Source organism: Lepus europaeus, chromosome 11, assembly GCF_033115175.1.
Source record: "Lepus europaeus isolate LE1 chromosome 11, mLepTim1.pri, whole genome shotgun sequence".
Lineage (NCBI taxonomy): Eukaryota > Metazoa > Chordata > Mammalia > Lagomorpha > Leporidae > Lepus > Lepus europaeus.
Window position 1 is genome coordinate 80,722,154 of NC_084837.1, and position 23,301 is coordinate 80,745,454.

Consider the following 23,301-nt stretch of genomic DNA (forward strand, 5'->3'; position numbering starts at 1 on the left):
AATTGCATTCTCTTCTGTTGGAGACAGTTTGATAATCTTGCTGTAGACTCCTTTTTATAAAAGGAGTATTTTTATATACACATACATACATAAATCCTTATGCCCCTGCTGCCTGTGTGTTCTTTAAAAACTATTTCCAATGTCCTTTAATTCACTTGTCAAACATGTAGTTCCTAAACCCCGTTTTACTTAAATTGAGCTGGGGAAGACAATAAGATGTAGTAGAGCACTGGCTTTTAGAATTAGATATATCTGAGTTGACTTCCCAGCTCTGAATAATTATTGTGCTGGCTTTGGGCATATCATTTAAATCTTCATGTCCTCAGTTTCTTCACAGTTGTAAAATGAGAGTAATTGTCGGTTACTATAAATTGTGAAACTTTGATGACCCAAGTGAATAGTTTGTTGTTTAAAAAGTATATGAATATCAATAAGACTAGTACAATAAAAAAAGTTTTTCTTGATTTTGAAGTTTATGTGTCTTGATAAAGTGATAAAAGAACTATACTCAAAATGCTATCATTTAAAAGCTTTCTAATAAGAGATAGTGAGTGCTTATTTCAGCAGCACATATACTGAAATTGGAACAATAAGAGGTTTTGACAAGATATATAAGTAAGACTATCTAGGATTAATCATTAAATGATTGCTATAGACTGTTAAGCTATTAGGATTCAGTGAGTCTGATACTGACATAGATCTTTAAGTTTTATTTTTAATTAACAAACAATATTGTATATATTTATGCAGTTATTTTTATTAAGCTGGCAAAAGAACAACATAAAATTGGAAAAAGGAAGAGACGTGGTCTCTGGGAATCTAGAGAACATCACTTCTGTAATGATTAATAGTCCATTCTGTTTAGAAAAATGGTGGCTGAAGAGTCAAACTTAGATAAATTGATTCATTCTCAAATAAAATTTTCAGATTCTGTAATGTTTGTGACTGTTTCTTACATAATGATTCTAGTGAAACTGGAAGAAATGTGAATTTGAGGAAGGATGCTAGTGACTTTTTTTTAGTGACTGAGACATACTGAATTTTGTGCCTTCTTGCAGAATAAAGCATTGATTTGAAAGCATAACTTTTAGAAAATTGGTTTAAAAATTTATACAACTTACATTGAGTTTAATGAAAATTTCCTGTAAATGCATGGTGACAAGGCTTCCTTTGCAAATGCAGCAGAGTGAGTTATGCTGACCTAACTTTTACCCCTGCTGAATCAAAAGCATTAGAAATGGAAGAAAATTCTTCTGTGCTGGAACTTGAGAATGACCATAACTTCGTCCTAGACTACCAAGACTATCTTCCAACAGAATGAAATTTGAAATGAAACCCAAGGAGGACACAAACATTTTTTGCATCAAGTAGATGCAGATCTCTTTGAATAAGAGAGATGTATGTTCCCCAGAGGGGTTTTTCAGTGATCACTTTGAACCATGAAGTCTGGAATAATGAAATGGAGGGAACCATCTTGCTAGGGGCCTCCTTCCATAGCTTCCATAGTTCCTAGGTAGAAATGTTTCCTTCTTCTTAATGTAGTGTAAGAAAAATGACCTGTGGCAGGGAGAGATAAGAGCAGTAGAAGAATATTTTTCCTGTTCTTTTAAGAAGGGCTGTCAGATTCTTTGCTTGTCCGCAACTCCTTATATCCAGTAAATTACAAAGAAAAATAAGGCTTATATATTTATATATTTATAAGTCTAATATTTATCTGATTTGACTACAGAAAAGTACAACCCTAGAGTATGTTCTCACCTTGCCCTCAATAAAAAAGACGCTTTGGAAGATAGAATATACATATGAAGATACTTCAAAAAATTCAGAGAAAGTGAAATGAAAAAATAAGTTTTGAAATCCATGCACAGTTTTTTTTTTATCATAGGCATTTTCTGTGAACTTTTAAAAATACTTTCATTAAATGCTTCTAAGAATAAGAAATGTAAGTGATTAGTAAATAATAAATATTTAGTGATATTGTAAGAATAAGCGGGCATTTCTGTATATGTTGGTGGGTATCTGAATGTATTCTAACTCACAACTACTTATAGGAATTTATGTTAGAAAAGTGGCCTGAGAGTGTATGTGTGTATAGGAAAAGGAGTGTGCATAAGAAGAATCATACAATCTTTACTTAGTATAAAGTTGATCTTCTGTATATAAAGATGAATCTTAATGAAAAATGGGATGGGAGAGGGAGTAGGAGGTAGGACAGGAGTGGTGGTGGGAAGGTGGGCATGAGGGGAAGAATCACTATATTCCAAAAGCTGTACCTATGAAATTTATATTTATTAAATAAAAGCATTCTAAAAAATAAAAACAAAAGAGGAATCATGCACACAGGCCTTATGGGTTACTTCTAATTTTTATCAGTGGGGATTTCTTAAGAGAATTTTGGTATATTTCTCTAATAGAATGTTGGGAAGCTCAGAATGGAGTGAAACTATTTAATTTGATATGAGGAAAGATACCCAAAATTATTCAAATAAGAAAGTTGGCTTAGATGATACAGACATTCATAAAATACGCATTAAAATAAAATATGCTAATATGATTATCAAATACAATAGGAATGTATAATAGCAATATATGCTCAACTGCTTGGTGCTTATGTAACATACTTGAAATGTTTTTCTTACAGATGCTTCTTTGACAAGACCACTTCACCATCAAGCTACTGCCTGCCCACACTCTCATGGAAACCCACCACCTCAGACTCAGCCTCCACCTCAAGTGGATTATGTTATTCCTCATCCTGTACATGCTTTCCATTCTCAGATATCTTCTCATGCAGCATCGCACCCTGTGGCACCCCCTCCTCCAACTCATTTAGCCAGCACAGCTGCACCAATCCCTCAGCATCTTCCTCCTACACACCAGCCAATTTCCCACCATATTCCAGCCACAGCACCTCCAGCCCAGAGACTGCATCCCCATGAAATGATGCAGAGGATGGAAGTTCAGAGGAGGAGGATGATGCAGCATCCAACGTATGTTTATATTTTTAAAAAGAAAATCACGCTTGCTATTTCTGTTTCAGTCTTTAGAAATAACTTAAATATACTAAATCCTCAGTTCATAGGAAACTGGTTGTTTGCTAACCAGATGTTTATAGACATATATATAAATACCTGCTTGTCTGTATGATAAGTAATTACTTGTTACACAGACGAGTTTGTATCAGATTATTGAATGAAATCAATACCACTTTCAGCATTTGGTCCAGGGTCATTTCCTTCTGCAAACTAATCTCTTGTTCATCTGTCTCTGTAATATCTTGTAGTTAAAGCTTCATTCAAAGTCGAAGATTGAGGAACAAGATTTAAACTAATCAGAGATTTGATATGCTTTATTACATAATACTATCCAAAGGAGAGTATTATTAATGGAATCTTTACAAACTGACATTGAAAAAATTTTCTTGATTTTTTTTTATATACTTAAATATTAAAATACTATATTCCCCAAAATGTATGAAAAGAGTATAAGTGAGCTTTTGTTAACTTAGGATCTGATTTTTAAATTCAGAATAACAAACCCTTCATCTTATTCTGCTTGACTATTTTTGTAAGAAAGATTTTTTTTGGGAAATGGCTACACTTGTTCATTTCCATGTAGTCTGTGAGTGTTTTCATCCTACAAAGGCTAAATTGAGTAGTTGTAACAGACTAAATGTCCTGTAGAGTCAAAAACCTTAACTGTTCTGTCCTTCACATTAAATGTTTGCATAACTCTGGATCTAGTTAATGATATAGCATTTGTGTAGCTTCTTCCTTTAGTTCAGTAATTTAAGGTTATATCCAGAATCTTTGATGCCTTCATATAGTGACTCTTTGGATAAAGTTGCCAGTGTGACAGTCATATCCTGTAGTAGCTAGAAAATTATTCAACATCATTAAGAATGAATATGCAAAAGCTCCATGTATTAGAAACAAATAGAAGACCGGCGCCGCGGCTTAACAGGCTAATCCTCCACCTTGCGGCGCCGGCACACTGGGTTCTAGTCCCAGTTGGGGCGCTGGATTCTATCCCGGTTGCCCCTCTTCCAGGCCTGCTCTCTGCTATGGCCCGGGAAGGCAGTGGAGGATGGCCCAAGTGCTTGGGCCCTGCACCCGCATGGGAGACCAGGAGAAGCACCTGGCTCCTAGCTTCGGATTAGCACGATGCGCCGGCCGCAGCGGCCATTGGAGGGTGAACCAGCGGCAAAAAGGAAGACCTTTCTCTCTGTCTCTCTCACTATCCACTCTGCCTGTCAAAAAAAAAAAAAAAAAAAAAGAAAGAAAGAAAGAAAGAAAGAAATAGAAAAAAATTAAATTGCAGCTATTATGCACCCAAAGCATGGTTGTGGTCATATTCATGTGCTTCAAACTATGTCGATATGTCCTCAGTGGGCTCCAGAGATATCTGCATGCCCAGGAAGGAGTTAGTCTTTTTGTAGTGTTCTTTGTTCAGATTTTATGACCACATGCAATTATAAATGCAGCTGACTTTAGGAAGAGAAAATGCAATAAATCAGGATACAGAATGTAGTGTGAATGTAGCTAAATATGTTTCCTGGATAGTATAACGTGTGCTACCTATATTTTGAAAAAATATAAAACATGAAAAAATTTTTATTTATTTGAAAGGTAGAGTTACAGACAGAGAGAGAGACAGAGAGAGGTATTTCATCTGCTTGTTCACTCCCCAAATGGCTGCAGTGGCCATAGCTGAGCTGATCCAGAGCCAGGAGCCACAGGAGCTTCTTCCCGGTCTCCCAAGCAGGTGCAGGGGCCCAAGTACTTGAGTCATCTTCCACTGCTTTCCCAGGCTATAACAGAGAGCTGGATTGAAAGTGGAGCATCCAGGATATGAACTGGTGCCCATATGGGATTCCCGTGCTACAGGCAGAGGCTTAGCTTGCTATGCCACAGCGCTGGCCCAAAAGGTTAAAATTTTTTTCTTCCCAGTTTCCATCCAATTAAGATGATTTTACAAAATAAGAGTTACTGAAGCAAAATAGTTCCCATTTTTTCATGCTCTATATGTTTACATAAAATAACTTGTTTATGTCTACAGAATTTGCTGGGTGTATTTTAAAAGTTATTTCTTTCCGTTTCTGTTATTATCTTGTTTTAAATTTCTGTGTTATAAAGAATTGTACAAGATAATGTTAAAATTGATTTTTTCTTAGGATGATATTTGAATTGGAGTCATTGGAATAAATGAGCAGTTAGAATTTGTGGATGAGGTTATTATTTCTTGATTTATTACTAATTTATATATAATTTTATATTTTTGTAATTTATAAATTTTATCACAATTTATAGATGCTTATAATGTAATACTAGATTTTTTCTGCATTAAGAAATAACCAATTATTCAATTATTTCCAGTGGTCTTTTTGTGTTCTGTGTTTCCAGGCGGGCACATGAACGCCCCCCACCCCATCCACATAGAATGCACCCAAACTATGGTCACGGGCATCATATTCATGTGCCTCAGACTATGTCCTCACATCCTCGACAGGCTCCAGAGAGATCTGCCTGGTCAGTATCTTGTTTATTTTAAAGCAGTGCTCAGCAGCTTCTGTTAAAACTACTGGAAGAGGTTCTTCATACTGGAATGCCAAGCAGAAGGGTGATGTGGAGAAATAGAATCCTCTGTTTAGCTGTGAGGCGCTGCCTCTGGATGAGTAGGGGCGGAGAAGACAGAATAGGTACCTGCATTCTAGGTCAGCAAACCATGGCAAACAAGGGTAGTGCCTTTTTTTTTTCCCTCACAAGAAGGTTTTATTTTTGACAAATAATTATATATGTATTTATGGGGAAGAATATGACATTTGAGTCCATGTATAGAGCAGTGCACAGTATGTTGATGATTGGCTGGGGTCACCACCCTGTACACTAGAACACAAGGATATATTCCTCCTATCTAACTGAAACTTTGTACCACCTGACTGAAGTCTTCCCTTTCCCTGATTTCCCACCCCCAGCCTTTGATAACCAACACTCTTCTCTAGATACCATGTGAAAGTGAGAGTAGAGCTTTTTCCCCGTTTTTCAGGGGTGCTTGCCACCAAGTTAACTCCCTAAACTGAGTCTACTTTTCACAACTTAATACACTCCCCACCTTTGTATTCAGATTTTGAAATTATTGGTTAAATCTTTTGGGCTGAATTATCTTTTTCTCAGCTTTGTATGTTAAGAAACCTTAGATGAAAATGTCGTTATATTCCCCATTTCTGTTGGTAATAAAGATGGAAGCATGATGCTTTACTCCAGAATCTCCCTTCCCTAGTATATTTGATTCTAATCAGTATTCACTGTAAGGAGGCCTGAAAGTTGAACTGTTTTTATTATTTGTCAGGGAACTGGGAATTGAAGCTGGAGTGACTGCAGCTACTTATACACCTGGTGCATTGCATCCTCACTTGGCCCATTACCACGCACCTCCTCGACTTCATCACTTACAATTAGGAGCACTTCCTTTAATGGTAAAATGGAAAATTTTCAAAATTCTGGCTTATTCTCTTTCTAAAAGTAGTTTTCCTTTTCTAAATATTTTTATTGAAAGCATTTTTGGTTAATACATTAGCTGTTTCCTATTTTAATGGGATTTGAGAATAACTTGTTAGATGCAAATTGCATCATGAAAAGATAATAGATATATTAAAATCTGCATTTATAGTTTTCATAGTAAAATGTACTTTTAATGTACAAAATGTTTTTAAAATTAATTTTTTGGTCTATCACGATAATTTCTAATCAGCCTTCTTAATGTTTTTGATTTTAGAGTGATTTAATCATATTGTGGCTGAAAGCTCTCCCCCCTTTACATGGACCATAGATTTAAGGGTGAGAGAAAGGAAGCTTGTTCAGACACTATAATAGAAAAGATAAATGTTGGGGAATGCCTGAACAAAGGCAATGTCACTTAGCATACAAATGATGGGACACATTTGAGTAATATGTAGGATCATGCCTATGTTTCTAGCATGGTTAAAAGGTATATAATGGTGACATTTGTTATACTGGAGAATATTAGATGAAGGATTCAGGAAAGGGTTAGCTGAGCTAAGTTTTAGACATAGTGAATCTAAGATAACTGTATGAAGGTTGAATTCCCAGTAGACAGTTAAGTTTATGGTCTGAACCTCCAGAGATATCTGGTTTATCTGTTAATATATAGTGCTATTGAATCTGTGAGAGAAGATTAGATTCTCAGGAAAAAATGTATCAAATGACAGAGTTAAAAATATTAGAAAATTTGGTTGGCGCCGTGGCTTAACAGGCTAATCCTCTGCCTTGCGGCGCCGGCACACCAGGTTCTAGTCCCAGTTGGGGTGCCGGATTCTATCCCGGTTGCCCCTCTTCCAGGCCAGCTCTCTGCTATGGCCTGGGAAGGCAGTGGAGGATGGCCCAAGTGCTTGGGCCCTGCACCCGCATGGGAGACCAGGAGAAGCACCTGGCTCCTGGCTTCGGATCAGCGCCGGCCGCGGCGGCCATTGGAGGGTGAACCAACGGCAAAAAGGAAGACCTTTCTCTTTGTCTCTCTCTCTTACTATCCACTCTGCCTGTCAAAAAAAAAAAAAAATATATATATATATATATATATATATATATATAGGAAAATGACAATACTGTATTTAAATGATAGTGCTGTACTTCAGACATGTCAAAGTAATATGATCTGTAGTGTTCTCATCACATAAAGGTGAAGTTTGAGAAATGTGGAATACACTCGTTTTGAAAGAGTTATTGATGGTTTGGTGAGACTGATTACTGTCAGTAATGATGAGAGATGGAGATGGGGCACTTAGTTTATAGTAAAGATGAAATGTGGAAACAGTGAATATAGACTACTTATAAGCTTGGCTGTGAAAGGAAAGTTGGAAATAGGATTGGCAATAATTTCAGGAATCAAGGAGAGAATTTAGGTTTGGAGAAGCTTCAACTTTTAGATTTAAGACAAAACCATTAGAGAGGACTTATTTAAAGATACTGGAGAGAAGGGTGGAAATTAGGTCAGGAAGGATGATACTAGATGGGGAAAACTGGAGAAGATGAGAAGTAAGGGCTAAGGATTAAATTTCTGTCAGAAAGGAGAAGCTCAACCATAAAAGCTAGAGGAAGGGGAGCCTAGGGAGAGAGTTTCAGGGTAAGTGAAAGTTTGGGTACTTCCAGCCATTTCTGAACTTCTTGATGCTGTGAAGTAGTATTGATGTTAGTATAATGAAAGTTGCAGATAATTTATGTAATAAAAGTTATTACTTATTTTGAATGCTTTTCCACATATGAATTACTCTTTTTTAAAAGATTTATTTATTTGAAAGGCAAAGATACAGAGAGAGAAATCTCCATCTGCTGGTTTACTCCTCAAATGGCTCCAATGGCTACACCTGGGCCAGGCCAAAGCCAGGAGCTTCTTCCAGTTGTTACACATAGGTGCAAGGGCACAAGTACTTGAACTACCTTCTGCTATTTTTGTAGGCGCATTAGAAGTAAGCAGGATCAGAAGTAGAGCAGCCAGGACTTGAACCGACACCCATATGTAATGCTAACATTGCAGGCAGAGGGTTAACCTTCTATGCCACGGTGCCAGCCCCATGAGTCATCTCTTAAAACTAAGAAATCTAGGACTGGCATTATGGAATAGTAGGCAAACCTGCCACCTGCAATACTGGCATCCCATGTGGGTGCCAGTTCAAGTCTCAGCTGTTCCACTTCTGATCCAGCTCCCTGTTAATGCACCTAGGAAAGTAGCAGAAAATGACCCATGTGCTTGGGCCCCTACACCCACATAGGAGACCCGGAAGAAGCTCCTGGCTTCAGCTTGGCACAGCCCTTACCACTGCAGCCATTTGGGGAGTGAATCAGTGGGTTAAAGATTCTCTCTCTCTATCTCTCTCTCTCTCTCTATCTCTTTCTCTCTCTGTCTCTCTCTCTCTCTCTCCTTTACTCTGATTTTAAATAAATAAAATAAATCTTAAAACAACAACAACAAAAAACCAACAACTAGGGGCCAGCATTGTGGTGTAGCAGGTAAAGCCACCACCTGTGGTGCCAGCATCCCATATAGGTGCCAGTTTGAGACTCTGCTGTTCCACTTCTGATCCAGCTCTCTGCTATGGCCTGGGAAAGCAGTTGAAGGTGGCTCCTGCACCTGTGTCGTTGCAGCAGCCATTTGGAGAGTGAACCAGCAGATGGAAGACGTCTCTCTCTCTCTCTCTCTCTCTCTCTCTTTGCCTCTGCCTTTCAAATAAATAAATAAATCTTTAAAAAAAATATTAAAAAAAAAAAAAAAACTAAAAAGCCTGCTGTGGGGTGTATGTTATTATGATTCTGTGGAGGCTGATTAAGAAGTAATGTTGGAGATTTATTTATAAAGATGGACAAGTGATGCTTTACAGCAGAATCTCGCATTCCTGATGCAACTGACTGTCAGTATTCACAGGGGTTATGTATTGTACATTTGCTGTGAACAGTGTGTTAGCAAATATGGAACCTTTACTCTTTGGGACAATACAGGACAGAATACTACAAAACCGTATCGGAACAGTTCATAAGTATATAGCTTTGTTTTATGTATGTTTCTGTTTAAAGGTAACATATTTAATGTATATTGTTCAGTCCTTAATGGTGAAGTAATAGCTAATCAGACACACCTGAATGAAACTTACCTGTTACATATTTTCTCCATGAGGTACATAATACCTTGCCTTCTTAGCTTAGCACCACTAGGCAGTAGTTGAGCTTATTCTTCAGGGCTGTTTTAAACAATGACATCAGCAACTAAAAGCACAGAAAAACATGGCACGAAGTAGACCACAAAAAAAAATATATGTATTTTTTTTACAGTGTAAACTGAAACAAGAAGGCAGTGCCTTGTTCTGTCTTGAGAATACACATGTTGATCAACTGAAGTTTTTGGCTGCTCTGTGCATATCCATGAATGACTTTGAAAGTGAAATTTGATTTTAGGGTGATCAGCACATTTTAGCCTGCAGGCCGGTTCACAAATGTGGAATCCACATCCATTGAGGATTGACTGTATCTAACAAAATCTTAGACAACACTGATAAAATTCCCACTAACAGAGCCAAATAAAAAACGGGGGATGGATGCCTTTGGTTGTTAGGAAGCTAAAGGAAAGAACATAAGACTCTTATCTCTCTCTCTCTCTTTTATTTTTTTTTTTTTTAAGATTTATTTATTTATTTCAAAAAGAGAGATACAGGGAGAGAGATATCTTCGATTCTTTGTTCACTCCCCAAATGGCCTCAATGACTGGGGCTCCGCCAGGCTGAAGCCAGAAGCTGAGAGCTTCTTCTGGGTCTCGCACATGGGTGCAGGGGCCCAAGCACTTGGGCCATCTTCTTCTGCCTTCCCAGGTGCATTATCAGGGAGCTGGTCGGAAATAGAGAAGCTGGGGCTTGAACTGGCACCCATATGGCATGCCTGCACTGCAGGCGGAGGCTTAACTTTCTAAACTGCAGCACTGGCACGAAGACTGTTATCTTGAGGTTGAGTTTTTTTGGAAAATTCTGTGCATTTTTATCTATTAATAAGATCATACGATAATTTTCCTCTTTAAGTTTGAGGTACCAAGAGCATCAGGGTTATGTGAGGGTGTTTGCTACATAGGATTCTTTGTGTAAATCAGGAAATCTTTATTTCATGAAACAACTGTTTTTGTTCTATTCTGATCATATTGTTAGAGTTATGAGAGTTTTTTTTTTTTTTTAGAGAGATTTATTTATTTGAGGGACAGAGTTACATAGAGGCAGAGGAAGGGAGGGACGGAGAGAGAGAGGGAGAGGGGTCTTCCATCCACTGGTTCACTCTCCAGATGGCCACAACGGCTGGAGCTGGGCTGGTCTGAAGCCAGGAGCTTCTGTGTATCCCACACGTGTGCAAGGGCCCAAGGACTTGCCCCGTCTTCTGCTTTCCCAGGCCGTAGCAGAGAACTGGATTGGAAGTGGAGCACCTTGGACTAGAACTGGTACCCATAACAGATGCTGGCACTGCAGGTGGTGGCTTTATCTGCTACACCAGTGCCAGCCCCACTACTGAATGCTTAGTTGTGCTTATATGTACTTACTAAGGTTGATTGAATTTTTGAGTAGTTGGAGAATTATTCAGTGTTAATAGTTACACATCTGTTCTTAACTGATTTAGTCTGTCTTTTTTTTTATATTAAAACAGGTTCCTGACATGGCAGGCTATCCTCATATCCGTTACATTTCATCAGGATTGGATGGAACATCATTCAGAGGTCCTTTCAGGGGCAATTTTGAGGTATGTAATCAAATAAGTGAAGATATGTATCACAGTATTTTCAGTGCAGAAGAGTATATATATAAAAATATGTTGCTAGTATTCATAATTACATAGGACTAATACAATGACTGGGAATCACGAAGCAGTAAAAAGTACCATTTTCTGATATTGCTTCTGGGGTTATAAAAAATTTGATAGGAAACATTAATCTTAGGTTCAAAAGTATTTAAAGAATAAATTAAAATGTCTAAATATAAAGAAATATTAAATCAGTATAAAAATAATGAACAATATAATTTAATGTATGGGGAAAGCCTTGATGCTTTTTTTTTCTTGTTTTAAAGATTTATTTATTTCAGGACAGGCATTGTGGTGTATTGGGTAAAGCTTCTGCTTGCAGTGCCGGCATCCCATGAGTGCTTTCAAATAAATAAATCTGCAGAGTTACAACGTGAGAGACAGAGAGATCTTCCATCCTGTGGTTCACTCCCCAAATGACCACAAGGGCTAAGGCTGCGCCAGACCAAAGCGAGGAGCCAGGAGCTCCCACATGGGTGCAGGGGCTCAAGCACTTGGGCCAACCTCCACTGCATTCCTAGGCACATTAGCAGGAAGATGCATCAGACATGGAGTAGCCAGGATTGGAACTGGGTCTTATACAGTATGCCAGTATTGTAGGCAGCGGCTCAACCTGCTGCACCACAGTGCCAGCCCCAAACCTTTGCCTTTGCCTGAGCTTAATTTTTAGTGAAACATTGCTGGAGAAAAAAACAGCTTAAATAATTTACTTTGTAGCTAAATATTTCAAGTCTTTGTTTCTTCATGTTAGTTTAGAAATTACAGTTGATATGATTTATGAAAATTGTTTAATTTGCTTCCCTAATTTACTAGAATGATTTCTTCTACATGTGTACAAACTTACTGATTCTGTAATACCATGTGGTAATACTTATATTGTTACCCAAATTTATAAGGATGACTTTATGAAACTACTTCAGGTGGCTGAGCAAAAAATTTTGAAACCATCATTTGCTGTGCCATATGTAAGAACTGTTTTGTAAACAAACTGTTATCTTGTCAAATGTAAGATTATTACTCCTTTTACAGTATTGACAACATTGTTTAAAATATTATCATCCTGGCTTTTAATCGTAGTTACCCTTCCCTTTCAGGAACTGATTCATTTGGAAGAAAGATTAGGAAATGTCAATCGTGGAGCATCCCAGGGGACAATTGAAAGATGTACATATCCCCATAAATATAAAAAGGTAAGAATTTATTCCATGAAACTTCTAGAATATTATTGAAATGCGTAACGTTCAGTATTATGGCTTTCCATTGAACTTGTGGAACCTAGTAGCTATGTTATTTATTTACTTATTTATTTTTAAAGATTTATTTATTTATTTGAGAGGCAGAGTTACAGACAGAGAGACAGAGAGCAGTCTTCTATCCGCTGCTTCACTCTTCAAATGGCTGCAACAGCCAGAGCTGGACCAGGAGGAGCCAGGAGCTTCTTCCAGGTCTCCCACGTGGGTGCAGTGGCTCAAGCACTTGGACCATCTTCCACTGCTTTCCCAGGCTATTAGCAGAGAGCTTGACCAGAAGTGGAGCAGCCAGGATACGAACCGGCTCCCATATGGAATGCTGGCACTCTCTGTTATTTATTACTAAAGCAAAATATACTTAGGGTTAACATTTTCTTGAAAGTACAGAAATATATTTTTCTTGCAGAATTTTTGTGCCTTCTATAATGTACACATATATATGTATTTTTTTTTCTTTTGCATTAAAACATAATACAAAGAGGATGATGTGCAGATAGTTTTGTATGTTGCCTTTGTATTCTGTGTCAGTACTCAGTTCACCTATATATATATATTTTTTTCAAGATTTATTTACTTATTTGAAAGAGTTACAGAGAAAGGGAGAGAGAGAGATAGTCCAGGCACTTGGTTAACTCCCCAGATGGCTACAACAGCTGGGGCTGGGTGAGGCCGAAGCCATGAGCCAGGAGCCTCCTGCAGGTCTCCCACAGGGTAGCAGTGACACAAGCAGTTGGGTCATCCTCTGCTGTTCTTCCCAGGCCTGTAGCACAGGCTGGATCCAAAGTGGAGCAGCCAAGACTTGGACTGGCACCCCTAATGGGATGCTGGCACTGCAGGCCACAGCTTTACCTACTAAGCCACAGCTACATTCTTCTTAATAGTTTCCATCATGTGACAATACTGTAATTTTTTTTAAGTAATCACTTACTTTGATGGATATTTAGTTGCTGTATATTTCTAATATTTCCTTCCTTGGAAGTTACGAGTAGACATGTCAAATAAGTTTCTTAAATGATGCTCTGTGCTATACAGAGAATAATAATAAGGTGTAAAATGACTGTTCTTTATATTTTTCATCTGTTTATAAGAGTATTAGTGAAGTATTGCAACTAAATTTAAGTTCTTTCAACTGTCTAAGCTAAATGCTGTAACATTAATTTATATGGATATCATTGAAATATTAATTAGTAAAATAAAATGTATTTAACTATGCTCGTGATAGAACAAAAATAGAATTTGTATTATGTGGAATCTTCATTGAGGATTAAAAGTAATAGATTTCAAACTAATGTATTTCTGTTAAATTTGATTTTACTTTTGATGCTGGGTAGTAGAGGGTCTTAAAAGAATCTTAATTGATAATCATTTAATTGATTCATTAATTCATGACAGTCTTACTTGGGAAATAAGTTGGGGGTGATGTGTGGTATGGTTTTGTTTTTTGTTTTGTTTTTGAAATAAACACAGACTTTACTCAGTTGTTCAATAATGTCATCTCTACTAATAAGGTAACAACTGATTGGTTCTCACAGAGGAAACTACACTGCAAACAAGATGGGGAAGAAGGGACTGAGGAAGACACTGAGGAAAAATGTACTATCTGTTTGTCTATTTTAGAGGAAGGTGAAGATGTGAGGTAACTAGATATTAATTAACTAAAATCCATTGTCAAAACTTGACAGGGGCTTTATCTGAAAGTAAACTAGAAACCAAATAAAGATTATTTCTGGCACACCCTGTTATCAACTTCTGATGTGTAGATCGGGCTTTTTACAGTGAGTGAAGGAATAAAAAGATTATTTTAAGCTCACAGCAAGGCTAGCTTCTGTAAATCTTCCAGAAAGAAGAATCTGAAAGACTTGGAGATCTGGGGAATTACACTACTGTATTCTCCAACACTTAAAAACAGGGATCTAGACTGGTTGGATGCAGTTTGGTTGACAGGGCTTTCTAAAATTGAATTAGCTCTAAGATTTCCTCTCAGCTTGTAGGACTGTTCTCTTCTTTTATAATTTAGAAAGTGTTAGGTTATTTTGCTAAACCAGTGTTAATTTTAGGTTTTCTTTCTATCTGTACGCTTACTGTTTTCTTACTATTTCCTGATTTTTCGATGTCACATAATGCCTTAAAGCAGGTTCTATGACATATTGTAGAACCATGTGATAATAATGTTGATCTACTTTATAATTATACTGAGAGGGGGAAAAATTATAAATTATTGCCTACCATTCCACATAGAAAGTAATTTGAGCACTGTGTTTTCAATGGAGATTTATAAATATGAAAGTTAGTTGCTTTTACAGTATTGACTAATATTGTTCAAGAAATAATTAGAATACCTCTTTTTAGCTACTAGTTTTACAAAACATTAGGAAGTCAAAGTGCTTTCAACAATGGACAGTAGTAGTAATGGACATTGAGTCAGTTACTTTTATCCCACATTTATACTGAATTCAGTGGTAGTCTGTCTTCTTGGAAGCTTTATTTCTCCCTTTCTTATTGATAATATTTATGGTATCCTAAAGTAAACATCTCCTTTTGACCTGCCCATAAAATGGTAGCACAGAAGTAAGTGGGTATGACAGTTATCCTGTGAAAACAATATTATTGACCTTTAGTCAGTCATGTATTGAAGTTTAATATATCAAAATATTCTGCATATAAAATAATATGTCCTTAATTATAACATGGCTACTATATATTTACAACATAAATTCTAATGTTTTTGAGAGATTATTAAATTAGAGAATATATTGAAAAATACAGTGATTTGGTATTAGAAATATGTATGCAGTGTTGTATGATAGAGAACATACTGCTGGCTCCATAGCATTGAGAGCTCATGCACATAAACAAAACTGGAATGGCTGCCAACGTAATATTCTTACTATTGTTGATATTATATAATTTCATTCCATTACTATTACAGTTCATTATCTTAGTCATTTCTATATTATACTGCCCATAAGGGAGATGTTTTTTTTCCTCCAGAAGATAAAGATGCCTAGTAACTTTAAAACGCTGCTGAATTATTTCATGCATAACTTCTTTACAAATAAATGGCCTGGTAATTGTCATTTTTAAAATTAACTTGCTTTTTGTTTTCTTTGCCATTGCTAGACGCCTTCCATGTATGCACCTTTTCCACCAAGTGTGTGTTGACCAATGGCTGATTACCAATAAGAAGTGCCCCATATGCAGAGTGGACATTGAGGCCCAGCTGCCAAGTGAAAGTTGACACCATGTTTCGGAACTCTTGCCCTCCCTCACGTTCCCATCCTTCCTGGTACTGCAGTCAACCAAAGATGGCATGACTTACCTGCGCAGATATGAAAGCATTGAACTTAGAGTGCTGGCTCTGCTATATGGTACAACTAATGCTAGCCCTACAATTTATGGATACAGTTGATTTTGATGTATTTATAAAGCTTTTTTTTTTCTAGATTTGACATTTTTCCCGTATCATTTTACTGTATTTTTGCATGGTTCCTTGTATTGCATTTCTTTGCACATATTATGGGCTTGTGACCCTAAACTTGCAGGCAAGATTAGCTGCTTTAGTAAGTAGAGTTTTGTGGTCTTTGTTTTTTACATAGTACCAAGCCTTGAGAATTATGAAATTTTTTTATCCATTACTAACCTTTAATTTAATCAATCATGTACTTTAGTTTAATGTATAAAGATCCTCTAGAAAATGATAATATTGTGTATTAAGACATTCCTTAATTAGGACAAAATGGCTGCTGTATATTTACAATATGGAGTTCTGAGTTAAATATCATCCTTAATACTGGGAACAGACTACAACCCATATTCAATCAGATGCAGGTGGTATCCATATCACCAGAGTGATCAATAGAAATTTTCTTGGTGTATCCTTTTCCTCTCAGCACAGTGCAGATAGAGTTGAATACTGATATCATACATTTAGACTGCTGTTCTGATTGTATTTATCTTTTTCCTACATCATTTAGAACTTTCTTTCCCTGATTGAATTTTGCTGCTGTGAAACAGCTCTGATGAACACTAAATATTAAATTCAGTTCCTGGATGTACATACTTGCAGATTTAACAAATTTTAGGGAAATTGAAAAAGACATGTAGAGTTTTGTTCAGTCTTCTGCCAAGCATGAATAGTGAAGATATCTGCTTACATTGATTTTGTAAACACATTTAGTCAAGGTTTAGAATTTCAGTCATTAGCAGGTATCTATGCATTCATAGAACTTCTAAAGGTCCCAGGATCACTTTTAAGGGATTTTTATTAGTCTCAAGATAAATAAAGTCAGCTGAATCTACATGTCTCTTGTTTTATTTCTCTCTAAACTTGAAAACAGTAAATCTGCAGAAACTGTGAGGCACAAATTATACTGTCAACCTACTGTTGCTATGGTTATATACTCCCACTTCATACATTACCAAGAGTCGATCACTGATTTAAAATTTTTAATTTCTATAGTTAAGATTTACTGCATAATATAGAATATAAAGTTAACTTAACATACTAACATTTCTCCTTTGGAGGAAGTTTTAATCCACTTAAGGATACATATTATCAAAATACTTTCATATACAGGATAGTCTAATTTTATTTGTTTAAATATGCTTAATATGCCCCAGATTGCAAATGCATCCAGTCAGTACTATCACTGTCTGTATGTGGAAGACATGTTCCCATGGATCATATGTGAAGATGTCAATAAGCTTGCATTAAGCCACCTGCTTTGTAAGTGGATTGATTAATAAATAACTTATATTTCTATTGTCTTTGTGTTTCATAATTAGTTTTTATAAAACAATTTATATTAACTTAAAATTCATAGATAGTGATCTCATTTAAATTGACATTTGCATAATTTGGTGTTTGTATTTGTTAAATTATGGCTACTTTTTTACATTAGTAAATGTTACACTGTAGTAATTGTCAATATCAACATGCTTCAACATAGTATGTGTGCAAATGGAGGATGGATTATGGTTAAAAATTTTGGTTATGAAATAACTTTTTAAAGTATACTTGATAATTAAGCTGCTGTTGCAGAAGGTTGGGAGATTAAGGGAGAAAGTGACTCATGTCTGCCATCTTACTGGGCAAAAGAACAAGTTGCCCATCTCCCTTCATTAGACTATGATGGATGTAAGACTTTGCCACTGGAAAACCCTGGCTCTGGGCCAAAGGATTGAAGAAGGATAAGCAAGCTGGAGAAAATTCCATACCATGGAGTCCTCTTGATATTCTCCCAAACACAGGAAAAGCACAGATAGATTTTTCTATTTTTTAATATTACTTCAGATTTAGATGCACGACTACCTGTTGATCTGCCTTATAATTACTACTGATTTTTTTTTAATGTAGGTAAAGCATTGTTACTTTAAAATTAATGTAAGTATTTGTGGCACAAAGCTGAATTGTTAATGCAGGAGCTTACCGGTAAGCTATTGAAAATGGTGATAGAGATTGTTATAGAAAATGGTGATTAGAAATGAACCAAGTAAGGAAGAAAATGATTTTGAACTTTTAACTTTTTGTGTTTTGTTTTGCTGTCTTCCATCTCCTGCTGCATCTTATGTCATAGTGAACATTTCAGTGACAGTTGTCCAAATACTTCAAAACTAAAATTATTTTGTCAGCAAATTCTTATTTTTATTGTTGTTAATATCCAAGTGATAAACTGATATTTGAAACTTTCTTACTCTGGTGACTTTATTTTAGCTGCTAGCACACTTCAACATTTGAGCCGTAACAACTGAGATAGGGAAAAACTAGTCTGTTTTCAAAATTGTTATTTGTAACTAGTTGAAACACTGAAATTAAAATATAAAATCTTGTGGACATTTCATTTTTAGTGTTTTGTGAATGGTAATAATTTAAATCTGTAGAGAATGCATCCTAACTTCTAACTTCCAAAACCTCTGGGAACAGTAAATGCTACTGTTTATTAAAGACTTCATGTGTCATGATGTTGGATATATCAAGGGTGAATTATCTTTTCTCAGTCACAGATTTCAGTTGCTTTCTTGAATTAAGAATTATTTTTAAAAAGAATTCTCACTAAGGGAGATAAATGTTGCCAAGTATACTTTGTCATTGGGCCTGCTGGGGACAGTTTCTTTTCCCTTTTCTTCCCATCACAGGCCACATGTGGTATTTAAGAATACTGGTGTGAATATAGAGTTCAGGGTCAGATTTGGGTTTTAAAATGGTACAGCTTAAGCTCTCTGAGTCAACTTTCTCATCTACAAGACAATGGACACCTACCTTTTCTCATCTACAAAACAGAATGAAAACTTACTTTTTAAGGTTTTAACAAGATGAAATGAGATAATGAGTATAAAGGGCTGTGTTCATGATACATACTTAAGAATGTAAGTTTTTTCTATGCTCATACCATCTCACTCTACCACCAGAAAGTTCCACTTTTGAAAATGGTAGCTTAGCAAGATGGCTAAACCATAGATCAGTTTTTGCTGTTAACATTTCTGTTTCATTGAGTCCAGCCAACTGATGACTAGGTAAGAAGGAACAATCCTCTTCATCCTTTATCTGATGGGTTGGAAGGTTCCCAGCACATGTGGTTTCTTTCTTCCCCTTTGACTTGCAGGCTTTTTTTTTAATTAAAAAAAAAAAAAAAAAAAAGTTGCCCATTAATGTTATTCAAGGCTATGGTTTAGGCACCTACTGCCAGTAGATCAGAATTGGCACAAGATCTCCCTGACCTAAAATTAAATTTTTTTTCTCGGGATTTTTCTCTCCACCAAACCGTTAGGCAGGGGATTGGTGCCCTGTGGGAGTTAAACACACATTACTAAGTTGCCTGTGTTGCATTTTAGCTTCTTCTAGGTTTACCTTAGGTTAATGGCAATCAATGAGAGAGCCTTGGAAGGTGTAGGTTTCTGGAATCTTCTGTTTAGCCCCCAAAAATGACATATATGATTCTTCTACCATCACTAAAAAATGGATTAGATTCATTAAATATTAATTTTCTATTGTGGGTTCTGTTCAGTCAGCTTTACTTTGAATTGTGGTATTCAACAAGGGGAGGGGAGAACCTTTGGAAAGTGTTAACTTCTGCAGATTGTTATCGATATATTTTGCTCTGTAAAGTGAGAATTTTTTCTGCCATTGCCTGTATGGCTGGGGGCACAACTCAAAACACATTTTGGGGGGGCCAGTGCTGTGGTGCCGCAGATTAAGCTGCTGCCTGCAGCTCCAGCATTCCACATGGGTGCCAGTTTGAAACCTGGCTGCTCTGCTTCCGATTGAGCTTCCTGCTAATGCGCCTGGGAAAGCAGTGGAAGATGGCCCAATTGTTTGAGCCCCTGCACCTACATGGGAGACCTGGAAGAAGCTACTGGCTTTGGCCTGGCCCAGCTCTGGTTGTGGTAGCCATTTGGGGAGTAAAGCAGCAGATGTAAGATCTCTCTCCTCTCTGTGTCTCCCTCTCTCACTGTACCTCTGCCTTTCAAATAAAATAAATGTAAAAAATCATTTAAAAAAACATTTCCAATCTCGCAGTTGAGGGATGCTCTGTCTCTCACATAGCTGGGAATTTCTCTGTTAATATGAGACACTCCAGGCATGTTATCATGGGGGTTCTGTTCTTTAGATTCTCAGGAAGCTTTGTGTAAGAAAAATGTTTGCCAAGCGAATTGGAAGAGACAGGCCAAGTCTCCCATCCACTGTTTTCTAGCCTGTCTAAAAAGGAGTGAAGAATGCCTTTCATTGAGTTGCTCTTTCGACTACCGTGCTATTCGTATTTTTGCTCGGAGAGTACCTGGGTTCCTAGAACATCAGTTAGCCACATAATCCATCAAAGGTTTATTATTTACTGCAGAGAAAGAGTTATCTATTGCTTTGAAACTCCAAAGTGTAGTGGTTTAACATCACACATTATCTCAGTTCTGTGTGTCAGGCTGTCGGCAGCAGATTTGTCTGGCATTTGTAGCCCTGACTCTTGTGGTAGCAGTCATGTGAAGGCTTGACTGGACTGGACGATCTGCTGCTAAGATGACCTTCGAGGCTGTTAGCACACAGTTCCCTGGGAAAAAACCTCATGTCCTTGCTCCACTACCCACCTCCACCCCCAGCCCTGCTCCTTAGGGCTGCTTGAATGTCTCCATGATGAGGTAGATTTCCCCAGAGCAAATGATCCCAGGGAGAGCCGAAAGTAGCCACCGTGCTGTTTTTGTTTTTTAAACTTAGACTCAAATTATATTCTGTCACTTCTGCCACATTCTATTTATTAGAAGCAAGACTCACTACAGATAGCCTGATTTGAGGTAAACTAGGTTCTACCGTTGAAAGAAAGGGTGGCCAAGGATTTGTGTGTTTTAAAAACACATTAACATCTGGTCTTGTGTGGGCAGAAGTTCTATCAGACAGGCTTCAGTGCTTCCCAAGGCCTTCAGTAATGTGTGATTCATGCCTCGGTGCTAGACAAATGTGTGTTTCCTTGTGCCCTCAGGAGACTACCAAAACATGTATAAACCACAAAGGCACTCAAGTTTGCTGTGCAAAAACTACTCAGGATAGCATTATTGAGAAGTCAGAGTTTACACATGATTGCAAATTCCAGCTTCTGTGCCGTGTTTTACTGAACTCTGGTCCCCTGGGAAATGAAAAATTTATATTTGGTGCAAGGATTGGGAATGCCCAGGTTGAGTGTATCTGCTACCTGTTTTGTAACAAAACACCCTAAAACTTAGTGGCTTACAACACATCTGCTCATGGTTGTGCAATTCGGGCAGATCTGAGCAGGCCTAGCTCAATCTCACGGTGATGTAACTGGTGATCCTCAGGTGACTGCATTCATCTGGGAACTGTACTGGCGTAAAATGTCCCTATCATTGTGGGGGAGGCCCCTGCCTAGGCTTGGTCCAGGATCTTATCTCCAAGCCTGAAAGAATTCCAGGAAGACATGAAGGTGAGCAAGAAAGCAAGATTTATTTAAAGGCAAAGGGGATTACACACTCAGGAGTGAGTGTGTGCAGCCTCATGGAGTTAACAATGTCCTTCTTTAATCGGAAAAGGACTGGTGACTGGGCCAGAACTTAACTGAATATCCAAAGGAGGTGAGGTTGGGGGTGCGGCTTGAGAACACCCATTTCCGTGCCACTTTTTGGAAAATCTCAGAAGTGTCATGGTATCCAGCACACGATGGGAGTGGGTATAGCCTGCAGCCGTGTTGGGTATTTCTAGCCAGTACCACTCAAGGTGGTACACACAGAACTGTGGCACGGGTACCAGCAGTCCTGTTCCTCACTAGCTCCCTGCCTCCATCGCTATGGACTCCCTTATGTTAAGATGGTCCACTTGATGCTTCTCTCAGTGTCTGTCCCTTGCTAGGGGCAAAACAGAGAACACCAGCCTTGCTGAGACATGAGCCTGCAACCGAAACCAGAACCACACCACTTGTGTCACATTTTGTTGGTCCGAGCAAAAAACAAAATTAGCTCAGATTTGGGAGGAGAGGACATAGATTATACCTGCTAAGGAAATGTGCAGCAAAGAAATTGGGGCCATTTTAAATTCATCACAGGAAGGTAAGATAAGCCCATTTGCCTTGCAAGGAGTCCTGCTACAAAGAAGCTGAACATACTCTACAAGAAGCCTACGTAGAGAACGACCTTGGTTCTCAAGTAGGGGTATCCACAGTGCTGCTGTTCTTCCCCTAGGCTGATGGCTGAGAAAAAGCAGCTTATAGGTCGGAGATCGCTGGGTATGTCTGTTCCTCTGCCTCACCTTTGTATAACTTGGGAAATCTTTGCACAGTATTCTTGGTAGCTACTATTAGAATGGTTCATTTTATCTGGCACTTTGGGCCATGGTTTAACAATCATTTGGTCAAACAGTATTCTAGGTGTGTGTGAGAGGCTGTTTGTAAATGTGGCTCATTTGAGTCAGCAGACTGAGTAAAGCAGAGGGCGCTCCCTAGTGTGGATGAGCCTTGTCTAATCAGCTGAAACCTTGATCGGAACAAAAAGGCTGCCCTCCCACAAATAGGGGGAGATCTTCATGTCTGACAGTCTTTGAGCTAGAATGTAAGCTTTCCCTGCCTTCAGACTCAAAGCAAACGTCTGTTCTGGATCTCGAGTCTGCCAGCCCTCTGACTAGAAGTACAGGCTTAGGTCTTGAGGGTCTCCAGCCTGCACATTGCAGATCCTGAGACTTGTCGGCCTTCATAACCGCATAAGCAAATTACAAGAAATCTTGTATTTCTGTTTACACACACATGTTATTGGTTCTGTTTAGCTGTAGAACAGAGCAATACAGTTATGGTTATGTTCTTCCTGTGACAGAGTACTACTTATGGAGGGAAGCGCATTTCCTTTGGGGGCGGACTGTGGTGCAGCGGGTTAAAGCCCCAGCCTGCAGCGCTGGCATCCCATATGGGCACCGGTTTGAGTCCCGGCTGCTCCTCTTCTGATCTAGCTCTCTGCTATGGCCTGGGAAAGCAGTAGAAGATGGCCCAAGTCCTTGGGCCCCTGCACCCACGTAGGAAACCTGAAAGAAGCTCCTGGCTCCTGGCTTCAGATCAGCTCAGCTCTCGTGTCTCTCTCTCTCTCTCTTCCTCTCCTTCTCTCTCTGTGTAACTCTGACTTTCAAATAAATAGAACAATTGTTTAAAAAAAAAAAAAAAAAGGAAGAGGAAAGAGAGACCAAGTCAAAATCCGGAACCTGGAACTCAATCTTCCACATGGGTGGCAGGGAC

At 38.0% G+C, this 23,301-nt stretch overlaps 1 protein-coding gene across 10 annotated transcripts in view; it reads left to right on the plus strand.

Annotated features, from left to right (window-relative positions):
• RNF111 (ring finger protein 111) overlaps nt 1-17,356 on the plus strand; it is a 142,857-nt gene extending 125,501 nt beyond the window's left edge. For 6 of the 10 annotated variants that reach the window (XM_062206020.1, XM_062206021.1, XM_062206030.1 and 3 more), the window contains 7 exons: nt 2,642-2,990; nt 5,376-5,528; nt 6,349-6,475; nt 11,187-11,279; nt 12,434-12,529; nt 14,098-14,225; nt 15,710-17,356. In XM_062206020.1, the coding sequence (XP_062062004.1) occupies nt 2,642-2,990; nt 5,376-5,528; nt 6,349-6,475; nt 11,187-11,279; nt 12,434-12,529; nt 14,098-14,225; nt 15,710-15,827 (1,064 nt within the window). In that variant the 3' untranslated portion in view covers nt 15,828-17,356. The remainder of the gene's footprint in view (nt 1-2,641; nt 2,991-5,375; nt 5,529-6,348; nt 6,476-11,186; nt 11,280-12,433; nt 12,530-14,097; nt 14,226-15,709) is intronic. The other 4 variants (XM_062206026.1, XM_062206027.1, XM_062206024.1 and 1 more) reach the window with 3 other exon arrangements.
• Nucleotides 17,357-23,301: the final 5,945 nt, after the last annotated feature.